Genomic DNA, 14,398 nt, shown 5'->3' on the forward strand with positions numbered 1-14,398 from the left:
CTTTACTCCCATATTAACCCCTTTACTCCCAAGGGTGGTTTGCACGTTAATGACCAGGCCAATTTTTACAATTCTGACCACTGTCCCTTTATGAGGTTATAACTCTGGAACGCTTCAATGGATCCCAGTGATTCTGACATTATTTTCTTGTGACATATTGTACTTCATTATAGTGGTAAAATTTCTTTGATATTACCTGCGTTTATTTGTGAAAAAAAACGAAATTTGGCAATTTTCCAACATTGAATTTTTATGCAATTAAATCACAGAGATATGTCACACAAAATACTTAATAAGTAACATTTCCCACATGTCTACTTTACATCAGCACAATTTTGGAACCAAAATTTTTTTTTGTTAGGGAGTTATAAGGGTTAAAAGTTGACCAGCAATTTCTCATTTTTACAACACCATTTTTTTTTTAGGGACCAAATCTCATTTGAAGTCATTTTGAGGGGTCTATATGACAGAAAATAACCAAGTGTGGCACCATTCTAAAAACTGCACCCCTCAAGGTGCTCAAAACCACATTCAAGAAGTTTAGTAACCCTTCAGGTGTTTCACAGGAATTTTTGGAATGTTTAAATAAAAATGAACATTTAACTTTTTTTCACAAAAAATTTACTTCGGCTCCAATTTGTTTTTTTTACCAAGGGTAACAGGAGAAAATGGACCGCAAAAGTTGTACAATTTGTCCTGAGTATGCAGATACCCCATATGTGGGGGTAAACCACTGTTTGGGCGCATGGTAGAGTTCGGAAGCGAAGGAGCGCCATTTGACTTTTCAATGCAAAATTGACTGGAACGGAGATGGGACACAATGGTGTGTTTGGAGAGCCCCTGATGTGCCTAAACATTGAAACCCCCCACAAGTGACACCATTTTGGAAAGTAGACCCCCTAAGGAACTTATCTAGATGTGTGGTGAGCACTTTGACCCATTAACTGATTCACAGAAGTTTATAACGCAGAGCCGTAAAAATAAAAAATCATATTTCACAAAAATTATCTTTTCGCCCCCAATTTTTTATTTTCCCAAGGGTAAGAGAAGAAAATGGACCCCAAAAGTTGTTGTACAATTTGTCCTGAGTACGCAGATACCCCATATGTGGGGGTAAACCACTGTTTGGGCGCATGGCAGAGCTCGGAAGGGAAGGAGCGCCGTTTGACTTTTCAATGCAAAATTGACAGGAATTGAGATGGGACGCCATGTTGCGTTTGGAGAGCCACTGATGTGCCTAAACATTGAAACCCCCCCACAAGTGACACCATTTTGGAAAGTAGACCCCCTAAGGAACTCATCTAGATGTGTTGAGAACTTTGAACCCCCAAGTGTTTCACTACAGTTCATAACGCAGAGCCGTGAAAATAAAAAATCTTTTTTCTTCCACAAAAATTATTTTTTAGCCCCCAGTTTTGTATTTTCCCAAGGGTAACAGGAGAAATTGGACCCCAAAAGTTGTTGTCCAATGTGTCCTGAGTACGCTGATACCCCACATGTTGGGGTAAACCCGTTTGGGCGCACGGGAGAGATCGGAAGGGAAGGAGCACTGTTACTTTTTCAACGCAGAATTGGCTGGAATTGAGATCGGACGCCATGTCGCGTTTGGAGAGCCCCTGATGTACCTAAACAGTGGAAACCCCCCATTATAACTGAAACCCTAATCCAAACACATCCCTAACCCTAAACCCAACGGTAACCCTAACCACACCCCTAACCCTGACACACCCCTAACCCTAATCCCAACCCTATTCCCAACCGTAAATGTAATCCAAACCCTAACCCTAATTTAAGCCCCAACCCTAACCCTAACTTTAGCCCCAACCCTAACTGTAGCCCTAACCCTAGCCCTAACCCTAACCCTAGCGGGAAAATGGAAATAAATACATTTTTTTAAATTTTTCACTAACTAAGGGGGTGATATATGATGAAGGGGGGTTTGATTTACTTTTATAGCGGGTTTTTTAGCGGATTTTTATGATTGGCAGCCGTCACACACTGAAAGACGCTTTTTATTGCAAAAAATATTTTTTGCGTTACATTTTGAGAGCTATAATTTTTCCATATTTTGGTCCACAGAGTCATGTGAGGTCTTGTTTTTTATGGGACGAGTTGACGTTTTTATTGGTAACATTTTCGGGCACGTGACATTTTTTGATCGCTTTTTATTCCGATTTTTGTGAGGCAGAATGACCAAAAACCAGCTATTCATGAATTTCTTTTGGGGGAGGCGTTTATACCGTTCCACGTTTGGTAAAATGGATAAAGCAGTTTTATTCTTCGGGTCAGTACGATTACAGCGATACCTCATTTATATCATTTTTTTATGTTTTGGCGCTTTTATACGATAAAAACTTTTATAGAAAAAATAATTATTTTTGCATCGCTTTATTCTGAGGACTATAACTTTTTCATTTTTTCTTTGATGACGCTGTATGGCGGCTCGTTTTTTGCGGGACAAGTTGACGTTTTCAGCGGTACCATGGTTATTTATATCAGTCTTTTTGATCGCGTGATATACCACTTTTTGTTTGGCGGTATGGTAAAAAAAAAAAAAAAAAAAGAGGCAAAAAACAACTTTTTATTATTTACGGTGTTCACTGAAGGGGTTAACTAGTGGGACAGTTTTATAGGTCGGGTCGCTACGGACGAGGCGCTACTAAATATGTGTACTATTGTTTTTTTTTTATTTAGATAAAGAAATGTATTTATAGGAACAATATTTTTTTTGCATTTTTTTTGAATTTTTTTTTACACATGTGAATATATATATATATTTTTTACACTATAACATTGCCCCGGGGGGGGGACATCATGTTATAGTGCAAGATCGCCGATCTGACACTTTGCTGTGCACTGTGTCAGATCGGTGATCTGGCGTGCACAGCTCCTCCAGGCTTCCCGGCACCTGCTCTGAGCAGGCGCTGTGAAGCCACCTCCCTGAAGGACCCGGATGCCGTGGCCATTTTAGATCCGGGCCTGCTGCAGGGAGGAGGAGGTAAGAGACCCTCGGAGCAACGTGATCACATCGCGTTGCTCCGGGGGTCTCAGGGAAGCACGCAGGGAGCCCCCTCCCTGCGCGATGCTTCCCTATTCCGCCGGAACACTGCGATCATGTTTGATCGCAGTGTGCCGGGGGTTAATGTGCCGGGGCGGTCCGTGACCGCTCCTGGCACATAGTGCCTGATGTCAGCTGCGATAGTCAGCTGACACCCGGCCGCGATCCACCCGTGAGCGCGGCCGATCGCTATGACGTTCTATCCCGTCGAGGGTCAGATAGGCCCAGGTCACCTCGATGGGATAGTACGTCTAAGGTCAGAGAGGGGTTAAATGTGATTATACCTCATCCTTCATTCTATTCGTCTTTTAAATGGCCACTGCACTGGGGTAAATTTGAATTGCACCTCCTCTGCCTTCCAAAACTGTGGATTGGATGAGTGCCATTGATGACACTGCTGCATATAGGCCAAAGTAGAGAGCAAGCAGGGAAGGGGGAAGGAGTGGTTCAGACTTTACGTAGCGCTACCCATACCTCTCCAATGGAAAGAATGCAAATATAGAGATACTAAACAGAGTGTATGGTGATCAAGCAGTATATCGAACCTATCCATTACAGTAAATGGCTGCCCACTCTCCCCAGTCCCACAAGCTTGCTGCCTCGGGGTTATCCTTGACGCTGATCTCTCCTTCAAACCACATATCCAAGCCCTTTCCACTTCCTGCCGACTTCAACTCAAAAATATTGCACGAATCCGTTCATTCCTCAACCAAGAATCTGCAAAAACCCTAGTCCATGCCCTCATCATCTCTCGTCTTGACTACTGCAACCTCCTGCTCTGTGGCCTCCCCTCAAACACTCTCGCACCCCTCCAATCTATTCTAAACTCTGCTGCCCGACTAATCCACCTGTTCCCCCGCTATTCTCCGGCCTCTCCCCTCTGTCAATCCCTTCACTGGCTCCCCATTGCCCAGAGACTCCAGTACAAAACCCTAACCATGACGTACAAAGCCATCCACAACCTGTCTCCTCCTTACATCTGTGACCTCATCTCCCGGTACTTTCCTACACGCAACCTCCGATCCTCACAAGATCTCCTTCTCTACTCCCCTCTTATCTCCTCTTCCCACAATCGTATACAAGATTTCTCTCGCGTATCACCCCTACTCTGGAACCCTCTACCACAACACATCAGACTCTCGCCCACCATCGAAACCTTCAAAAAGAATCTGAAGACCCACCTCTTCCGACAAGCCTACAACCTGCAGTAACCACCGATCAACCAACCGCTGCACGATCAGCTCTATCCTCACCTACTGTATTCTCACCCATCCCTTGTAGATTGTGAGCCCTCGCGGGCAGGGTCCTCACTCCTCCTGTACCAGTTATGACTTGTATTGTTCAAGATTATTGTACTTGTTTTTATTATGTATACCCCTCCTCACTTGTAAAGCGCCATGGAATAAATGGCGCTATAACAATAAATAATAATAATAATAATAATAATAATAGTGTTTTATAATTCGTTCTTTCCATTCTCTTCTCTGTGGCTTTTGCCGCTGACTACTCATCTATAGATATTCTGTCTGCTAGACCAACCATTCTCAATACCTTTTGATACCTATTGTATGCCCTCACATTTCCCTACTACTACTCTAACATTGATGTATTGATTGCCATCTGGACCTGTGAGGTTTTTCGTTTGCCAAAATATCTGTATATTTTATTATTTTTCAATTGTATGTCATGGATTTAATAAATATTTACCCTTTTAATACATAGCGGTATACTGCTTCCCTTCTCTCTTTTTTGGGGTAATCCATACAGCAGTTAGCAAAATTTGGAAAACAAGCTGAGTTTAGAGAATGACCGGTAACAAAATCCGCATGAATTTAACTTTATATACTGTGAGGAATTGGCTCAGAGGTAGGCGCTGGTTCACAAACGGAATTTGGTTCAAGGATGCAAAACAACCAGGCGGTTTATTAAAAGTTCATAAATCGTCAGGGTTAACAAATCAAGACATCATCTTCCAAGTAAACAAAAGGTATAACAGAACAAAATGAAAAATAACCAGTCCATATCCAGCACCACTCCGCAGTTTAAACGGGAGCCTTTTTCTCAGACTCAAGCATGGTCTCAGCAGCACATGCAAGGCCTCCTCACCTTGCAAAACACAGACAGAGTGAGACCACCTCAGCTGTCTTAAATCAGACATTTAAAGACCTGCACTGGAGGTAAGTGAGCAGCTGATTGCCCCCATTTCCTTCAGCTGCTAGTAAAACCCGGACCCATAATCCCTGCCCATTAAAACATCTTTCAGCACTATGTGTGCTGGAGCAAGCTTCTCGGGGTCCAACATCACCGAGGCTTGGCACCTCGTGGACACATACCGCCTGTCCAATACCTGTCCAACTGCCACCTTACAATATGTTATCAAAATATGACATTTTGCAAGTTTCAATCCATTTGTTTACTGGTACTAACATTTAAACTTTACCTTTTCATGAAACTTTTTCTGAAATGCAGGAGCAAAATCAGTTGCCATCTGTCCAATAGCGTTGCATGCAGCATAGCGCACTCTGGGGTGCTGAAAGGAAAACAAGTTATAGGCTAGTCAGGTTTCTAATATTTTACAAAAGGTAAAAATTCAGCTGCATACTACAGCAGGAAAAAACGAAAAAAAAAATAATAATATAAAGGCTTATGTAGTTTGAGAACTAGCAGATGTTAAAGCGATTATCTACTTTCTATAGAGAGTTGGCTCCAAACTGTGCAAAAAGTAAAAAATAAATTCAAAGTATACTTATGCGTCTGTCGAGTGCCAGTGTTTTGTCTGCAGCAGTGACATCACGTCAACAGTTGTCAACACAAGCTCAGTAGCGCATATGGTCAACTTTGGCATAACTGCTGAGCTCAGTAACTGGCTGGAGTGGCTGCAGGGGGACTGAAGCAGTGACAGTGAGCCGGCACTGACCAAGGGAGGTTGAGTATCTGTCGAGTTTTTTGTTTTAGACATTTCACAGTTTTTAAAAAAGCATTGACAATTTACCGGGTCTTGAAGAAAGAGCAATACAAAGTTGACCATCTCATTAAGGATGCCTTCCATCTGCTGGTGACAACCTTCCCCAATGGCTGATAATGCCATTAGTCCAGCATGTCTGTATTTCCAGTCAGCTGAAGGAAAAGAATACAAAAGCATTTACTGTACCTAAATAATTCACTAAGTTTTTCCATCAAGATTTACGAAATACAAAAAAAACAACCCACAACTGAAATAGGACTGGTAGGGATGGAACGATAGTAATCAAGCTGCCATGGTGAGCAAAGGGCAGGAGCCTACACACAATATTACTAATCAGACTTTGGTCTTTTGAGTGTAATTAGTATAATGGCTTTAAATGTGTTAATTTCTGTTTTAACATTTTTACTGTTTTATCCATACAACCTTTTTTCCCCTCATTCAGCTGTACATTCTGACCTTATAGTTTTGGAATCATTAAATAACAAAATCCTTGCTCCTGAAACAGCTTAAAATAGTATGTCTACCATACACCTATGCTGCATTTTTTGCATGTGTTTTTGTACAGTGTTTGAGCTAAATAAAGATATTTAACAAAAAAAAAAAACAAACAAACAAGTTTTGTGATGTAATTTCCTGATTCAACACCTTTTTCATTCTGATGCAGTGGCATTAGCATAATGGGATTAGGGGTTGGTGTCAGCAGCCGTTATTGACACTAAAGGTACCGTTACACTAAACGACTTACCAACGATCACGACCAGCGATACGACCTGGCCGTGATCGTTAGTAAGTCGTTGTGTGGTCGCTGGGGAGTTGTCACACAGACAGCTCTCTCTAGCGACCAACGATCAGGGGAACGACTTCGGCATCGTTGAAACTGTCTTCAACGATGCCGAAGTCCCCCTGCAGCACCCGGGTAACCAGGGTAAACATCGGGTTACTAAGTGCAGGGCCACGCTTAGTAACCCGATATTTACCCTGGTTACCATTGTAAAAGTAAAAAAAAACAGTACATACTCACATTCTGATGTCTGTCACGTCCCCCGGCGTCCACAGGGTTACGCGCTGCTGCTCAGAGCTTCCTGCACTGACTGTCAGCGCCGGCCGTAAAGCAGAGCACAGCGGTGACGTCACCGCTGTGCTCTGCTTTACTGCCGGCGCTGACACATTCAGCGCAGGAAGCTCTGAGCAGCAGCGCGTAACCCTGTGGACGCCGGGGGACGTGACAGACATCAGAATGTGAGTATGTACTGGTTTTTTGTTTTTTTTTAACTTTTACAATGGTAACCAGGGTAAATATCGGGTTACTAAGCGCGGCCCTGTGCTTAGTAACCCGATATTTACCCTGGTTACAAGTGAACACAAGTGGACAGCGGGTGATCAGCGACGAAATAAAGTTCTGGACTTCTAGCTCCGACCAGCGATATCACAGCGGGATCCAGATCGCTGCTGCGTGTCAAACACAAGATTGCTATCCAGGACGCTGCAACGTCACGGATCGTCGTCGTTCTCGCTGCAAAGTCGCTTAGTGTGACGGTACCTTAAGCCCTAGGTTTAGTAATGGAGCTTTAACAGAATGAGCCTACATAGGCTGTAACCAAACAGCAACTGGCAGAAATCAGAATGCACCGCAATACCTGTTAAATTTTTACAAATAATGAAAATAAATAAATAAATTGCGTCTTCTCCCACATAATTTTCATAACCAGCGAAGGCAAAGCTGACGGCTGATATTAATATTCTGGGAAGGAGCCAATAGACAAAGGTTCCCAGGCTATTAATATTGGCTCACAGCTATTTGCTTAGCTTTTACCGGCTAGCTAATGGGGACCCAAAAAAAAAAAAAAAACTGAAGTAGGGTCCCCCTATAAAATCTAACCAGCAAAGGCTAGGCAGACAGCTGCGTGCTGATTTTTAATAGGCAGGGAAAGGGGCCATGGATATTGGCTCCCTTCCAGACTAAAAACATAAGCTCTCAGCCGCCCCAGAAATGACGCATCCATAAGATTTGCCAATTCTGGCTCAGACTCGCTCTTCCAACTTGACCTGGTATGTGGCAAGTGTGGTAACAGTTGGGGGAAAGTGGGGGGTGGTTTTCACTTTTGTGTTGTCAGGTGATACCAAGCCCAGAGGTTAGTAATGGAGAGAAGTCAATAAGGGCATTAAAGTGAGTATATGTTTTTTTTATTTAAAATTTTTCGTAGGATACAAGGGCTTCAGGGATTTGGTGTTAGGCGAGTATGGTGTGTTTATTTTTATTTAAATACGTATTGAATTATTTTAATTTTTAAGTTTGAGCGCAGTCGCCGGCTGACGAGAGACTACTTCCCCCATCAGGGGTGCCTATCCCAGTTGGGCAGCAGGCGTCGGCTGATGGGAGTAGTAGTCTCTAAGTAGTATGCACTCCAAGACATTTTCAGAGGCTTTAAAAAGGTGCATTAAAAAAGTAATGACTAGTTACCTACCATACATGTAGTAGTATAATATTTACATTTTGAGCCCAATTGGGAACAGCAATGATAATGTATGTAAAGCGCTGTGGAGTAAGATAGCGCTATATAAGCAATGAACAATAAATAAATAGTAGTTCATAGTATGACCAAAATATTTTAAAAAGGTCCTTACTACTTTAAACCCTGCATGACAGGATGCAGTGTGTGCACAATGACAGCCCATAGAACAGTATTACACTGCAACTAATCTTAATTGCTGCCAATAACCTCAGAATTATCACATACAGAATATCTACATTACATCAACAGAACTGACAGTCAATTGTTATGTAGCTTAACATAATATCTGTGCTACTCACGGTTTTGTAGCATCTGCATGATGTGCTCCTTTATCATGGGAAGAACAATTTTTCCACCTAGACCACAGGCCATTCTGTCCAAGGCACTTTCACCTGCTACAGCATTGCTGGAATAAAGAAACAAAATGTTTAAAGTTTAGAATGATTAGACATTTTTTACTTTAACCCTTCATGACCGTGGCATTTTTCATTTTTCCGTGTTTGTTTTTCACTCCCCTCCTTCCCAGAGCCATAACTTTTTTATTTTTCCGTCAATTTGGCCATGTGAGGGCTTATTTGCGGGACAAGTTGTACTTTTGAACGACATCATTGGTTTTACCATGTCGTGTACTAGAAAACGGGAAAAAAATTCCAAGTGCGGTGAAATTGCAAAAAAGGTGCAATCCCACACTTGTTTTTTGCTTGGCTTTTTTGCTAGGTTCACTAAATGCTAAAACTGACCTGCCATTATGATTTTCCAGGTCATTACGAGTTCATAGACACCTAACATGACTAGGTTATTTTTTACGTAAGTGGTGAAAAAAAATTCCAAACTTTGCTAAAAAAAAAAAAAAAAAAAAAAATTGCGCCATTTTCCAATACTCGTAGCGTCTCCATTTTTCATGATCTGGGGTCGGTTGAGGGCTTATTTTTTGCGTGCTGAGCTGGCGTTTTTAATGATTCCAATTCGGTGCAGATACGTTCTTTTGATCGCCCGTTATTGCATTTTAATGCAATGTTGCGGCGACCAAAAAAACGTAATTCTGGCGTTTCGATTTTTTTTTCTCGTTACGCCGTTTAGCGATCAGGTTAATGCTTTTTTTTTATTGATAGATCGGGCGATTCTGAACGTGGCGATACCAAATATGTGTAGATTTGATTTTTTTTAATTGATTTATTTTGATTGGGGCGAAAGGGGGGTGATTTAAACTTATATTTTTTTATTTTTTTCACATTTTTTTTAACTTTTTTTTTTTTAACTTTTGCCATGCTTCAATAGCCTCCATGGGAGGCTAGAAGCTTGCACAACTCGATCGCCTCTGCTACATAGCAGCGAACAGCAGATCGCTGCTATGTAGCAGAAAATCAGGTGTGCTGTGAGCGCCGACCACAGGGTGGCGCTCACAGCTACCGGTGATCAGTAACCATAGAGGTCTCAAGGACCTCTATGGTTTACTGTCCTGACACATCGCCGACCCCCGATCATGTGACGGGGGTCGGCGATGACGTCATTTCCGGCCGACCCGGCCGGATGCGGTAGTTAAATGCCGCTGTCTGCGTTTGACAGCGGCATTTAACTAGTTAATAGCGGCGGGTGAATTGCGATTTCACCTGCCGCTATTGCGCGCACATGTCAGCTGTTCAAAACAGCTGACATGTCCCGGCTTTGATGCGAGCTCAACGCGGAGCCCTGCATCAAAGCAGGGGAGCTGACATCGAACGTACTATACTGTCCGATGTCAGTAAGGGGTTAAAAAAATGCATGTTTGCCATATTTTACAGCAATTTTTCATTAAATTGCGGATATTACTGAAAACCAGAAGGGTAAGAAATTTGCAAAGCTAGCTCCCAAGTTTACCATTAAGGCATTTTTTATCAATAAAGCATGGATGATATGATGTGTATTGCTACAAGAGAAACATACAAGAGGAGTTGTTGCAAAAAGGTATTAGCACCTCCAATGCAAATGTCTGCCAAAAACAAAATAAAATGCAGACTAAGGCATCATTCAGACATGAGCTTTTCGTGTATGAGCTCTATCCATCAATTTCACTGATAGAACTCATGCCTATTGTAGTCTACTGGGCTGTTCACATTTCCAATCTTGATCAGATTCTCACATTAAAATCAACATTGGACTGTTTTTAAAAAAATAAAATCAATCAATCAGCCCTTGGATGTCATCTGTGCGTTTGAGTTTTTCACCGATTGGTAAAAGTTTGAGAACTTTTTTTTTAGCTGAGAAAAACTGATGAAACTGATTAAACTCTGATGGCAAGAAGTGGCACACAGACCAATCTCTGATGACACTGATCAAAAACACTGCTGAAACTCAGGCCGTTTTTGTGTGCTTGTAAAAAATCACTGACATCTGAGTAAAGCCTCAGACATTCTCATGTTTGATTCATGGTTGTATTTGTAAGCCAATACCAGGAACGAAATCTACAAAGAAAATCTAACAGAAATGCGTTTCTCTATGTTTCATATCTACTGCTGGATGTAGTTGGCCTAGTTGACTTACAATGGGATGTATTGAGAGTGCATCATTTAGATGGAATAAGGGAAACCTCTATGTACAGGACTATATTTCTCTATCAAATGTGACCACATCTACGATGGAAGGTTAAGACAGTTTTTTTTTATTTTGTTAGTTTTAACCCCTTAACAGCCTATGACGTGCCATGTCCATCATAAGTCACCTCCACCTCTTTAGTGCAGTGCGGGCTCTGGTGAGGAGCCTGCACCTCTTCTGACGTGACAGTTGATCTGATCAGGTATCATGTGCCTTTAACAGCCACGGGTGGAATCACTGTTCAGCCGCAGCTGTTAACTAGCTAAATGCTGCTGTCAATCTCTGATAGCAGCATTTAACTTGCACAAAACAGATGCGTGTCTTAGCCCGCCCATTGCCGGTGGTCGGCGCTCATAGCAGATGAGCATTTTTGTTACACACAGAAAGGCTGCAGCCCTGCTATGTGTGATACAAGCGATCAGATGATCGCAGCTCCTAGTCTCCCATGGAGACTACTGAAGTTAAAAAAAAATGTTTTTAAAACATTTTAAAAAATTACATATAAAAAAATTCAAATTACCCCTTTTGCCCCATTCAAAATAAAAAATACAGATATTTGCCGATCTATCAAGATAAAAAAAAATTATCTGATCGGTAAACGGCGTAACGAGACAAAAAAAAAAATTTAAAACTGACAATTTTCTTTTTGGTCGCTGAAACATTGCAATAAAATGCAATAACGGTCAATCAAATCATCGTATCTATCCCAAAATTGTGTCAATAAAAACGTCAACTCGCTGCAAAAAAATAAGCCCTCACCCAGACCCTGAAAAAATGGCGACGCTATGGGTCTTGGAAAATGGTGCCTTTTTATTTTGACAAACTTTGGATTTTTTAAATAACCACTTAAGTAAAAAAGAAACTAGACATGTTTGGGATCTACAAACTCGTAATGACCTGGGGAATCGTAATGCCAGGTCAGTTTTAGCATTTAGTGAATATGGTGAAAAAAAATATTTGCAATTTCACCGCACTAAAAAAAAATTTCACCATTTTCTAGTACAAAGCAATGGTGTCGTAAAACTCATCCTGCAAAAAACAAGCCCTCACATGGCCATATTGACGGAAAAATAAAGTTATGGCTCTGGGAAGGAGAGCAAAAAATGGAAACAAAACGTAAATACTCCTGTTCCTTAAGCTGTTGAAGCAGCAGCTCTTTGCCATTTACCAGGAAGGATTCACTGCTAAGCAACAGTAGCAAACAAATCTTATTTTATTTCACTTAATGAGAAGAGTGGAAATGATAATGCAAGCATCTCAAAGCGAGTATTAAGCATTCACAAGCAATTTTAATGGTTTTAAAGCTGCCAATTGCAATATACCGTACATATAAGTATACCTGTCAAAATCATCATCTTCCAATTCATCAGCATTAGACCAGTCTTCATCATCTTCCAAGTCTACCATCATTGCCAGCATCTGTGGTACTGAGATAAAAAAGGAGAATATTTCTAAACACAATCCAGTGGATTCTACTCAATTACAGACAGAAAATGATTACTTACTAGCTTGGGCAACAATACTCGTATGTTTCCTTAACATAGCTGCTGCTGTCTCAGAAAGGGTAACAATGACCTCAAGTGCCAATTGTCTCTGCATATTGCTCAGGTTGGTATCTGCACATAACTATAAAGAAGATATAATAGTAACCACATCAATGCTTCAGCAAATAAACATATTAGTTTTCTAGGGATTGTATTTACCTTCAAGCTTAACTGCAATGTTGCTTCTAGGTGAGGCCTCAAATATTTTGGAACTGTATCGGCTATTTCAACCAAAGACTTCAGAACGGAGTCATCATTCTGATAACAGGACTCATTTACTGACTAAAATTAATGAAAGGAAAATCACATTTAAATTTAAAACACACCATTATTAGGATAAAAGTCTTTTTTTTCAGGCAAGGTCTCACCTGCAGGATGCCAGGTAATAAATCAGCAAAATGCTTCAGTAATGGAACATTATGTTCATTGGCAAGAACAAATGCACTAGCAGCTCTAGAAGACAATGTCCTGATCTACAAGTGAAAAAGTACAGCATAATATGAAATTGCAAAAATGCATAGCTTCTTCAGGAGTCTATTGGCAGTATAGAAAGTATGCAGTGAGAAATCCATAATGCTGCCCCTTTTAGGTAAAACTGGTAAACAAACTCAATTTTTGAAAATTTTAGCTTATCTTACCAACAACAATAAGTTACATACAATACCGGTGAGAATAATGGGGGTTGTCCACTACTTGGATGACCACAACTCCACATTGAAAATAACACCTGCTGGCAGCGCTGCTCCAATAAGGTCGGCACTAGCATAACTTTGTTATGTGGTCACTAATGGGCTGCAGTGCTCACATCTCCCACAGATGTCCGAGTTTCGTCCAAGAAAAGTGTGAGCGACGCAGGCCATTAGTACTGCCGATGGTAATGCCATGTGAGTGCTGCAGGCAATGTTACCAGAGTAGGCAGACCACACCAACATTGCTGGAACAACAATGGGCTGGGAGGAGACTATAGTTTTTTTTATTCTCAATGGGTCTGTTTCATTTAAGAAGGGGCTGTCCAAGGAGCGGTAGCATTTTTTCTTGCTTTAACCCTTTCACGACCTTGCCCCTTTCCGTTTTTGCGTTCTCGTTTTTCGCTCCCCTCCTTCCCACAGCCATAACTTTTTTATTTTTCCGTCAATATGGCCATGTGAGGGCTTGTTTTTTGCAGGACAAGTTACGCTTTTGAAAGACATCACTGGTTTTACCATGTCGTGTACTAGAAAACGGGAAAAAAAATTCCAAGTGCTGTGAAATTGCAAAAAAAGAGCAGTCCCACACTTGTTTTTTTGTTTGGCTTTTTTGCTAGGTTCACTAAATGCTAAAACTGACCTGCCATTATAATTCTCCAGGTCATTACGAGTTCATAGAAACCAACTGGGTTACGTTTTATCTAAGTGGTAAAAAAAAAAAAAAAAAAATCCAAACTTTTTTAAATTTAAAATTTTTAAAAAATTGCGCAATTTTCCAATACCCGTTAGCGTCTCCACTTTTCGTGATCTGGGGTCAGGTGAGGGCTTATTTTTTGCGTGCAGAGCTGACGTTTTTAATCATACCATTTTGGTGCAGATGCATTCTTTTGATCGCTCGTTATTGCATTTTAATGCAATGTCGCGGCGACCAAAAAAACGTAATTCAGGAGTTTCAAATTTTTTTCTCGCTACGCTGCATAGCAATCAGGTTAATGCTTTTTTTTTTTTATTGATAGATCGGGCGATTCTGAACACAGCGATACCAAATATGTGTAGGTTTG

At 41.1% G+C, this 14,398-nt stretch overlaps 1 protein-coding gene across 1 annotated transcript in view; it reads right to left on the reverse strand.

The window, feature by feature from the left end:
* IPO5 (importin 5) overlaps positions 1–14,398 on the reverse strand; it is a 101,029-nt gene that overhangs the window by 47,648 nt on the left and 38,983 nt on the right. Inside the window, exons 6-12 of the mRNA XM_077297124.1 lie at positions 13,020–13,124; positions 12,811–12,933; positions 12,613–12,733; positions 12,447–12,534; positions 8,836–8,942; positions 6,051–6,175; positions 5,499–5,588 (exon numbers count right to left, since the gene is read on the reverse strand). Coding sequence (XP_077153239.1) covers positions 5,499–5,588; positions 6,051–6,175; positions 8,836–8,942; positions 12,447–12,534; positions 12,613–12,733; positions 12,811–12,933; positions 13,020–13,124 — 759 coding nt within the window. The remainder of the gene's footprint in view (positions 1–5,498; positions 5,589–6,050; positions 6,176–8,835; positions 8,943–12,446; positions 12,535–12,612; positions 12,734–12,810; positions 12,934–13,019; positions 13,125–14,398) is intronic.

Source organism: Ranitomeya variabilis, chromosome 3 (assembly GCF_051348905.1).
Source record: "Ranitomeya variabilis isolate aRanVar5 chromosome 3, aRanVar5.hap1, whole genome shotgun sequence".
Classification (NCBI taxonomy): domain Eukaryota; kingdom Metazoa; phylum Chordata; class Amphibia; order Anura; family Dendrobatidae; genus Ranitomeya; species Ranitomeya variabilis.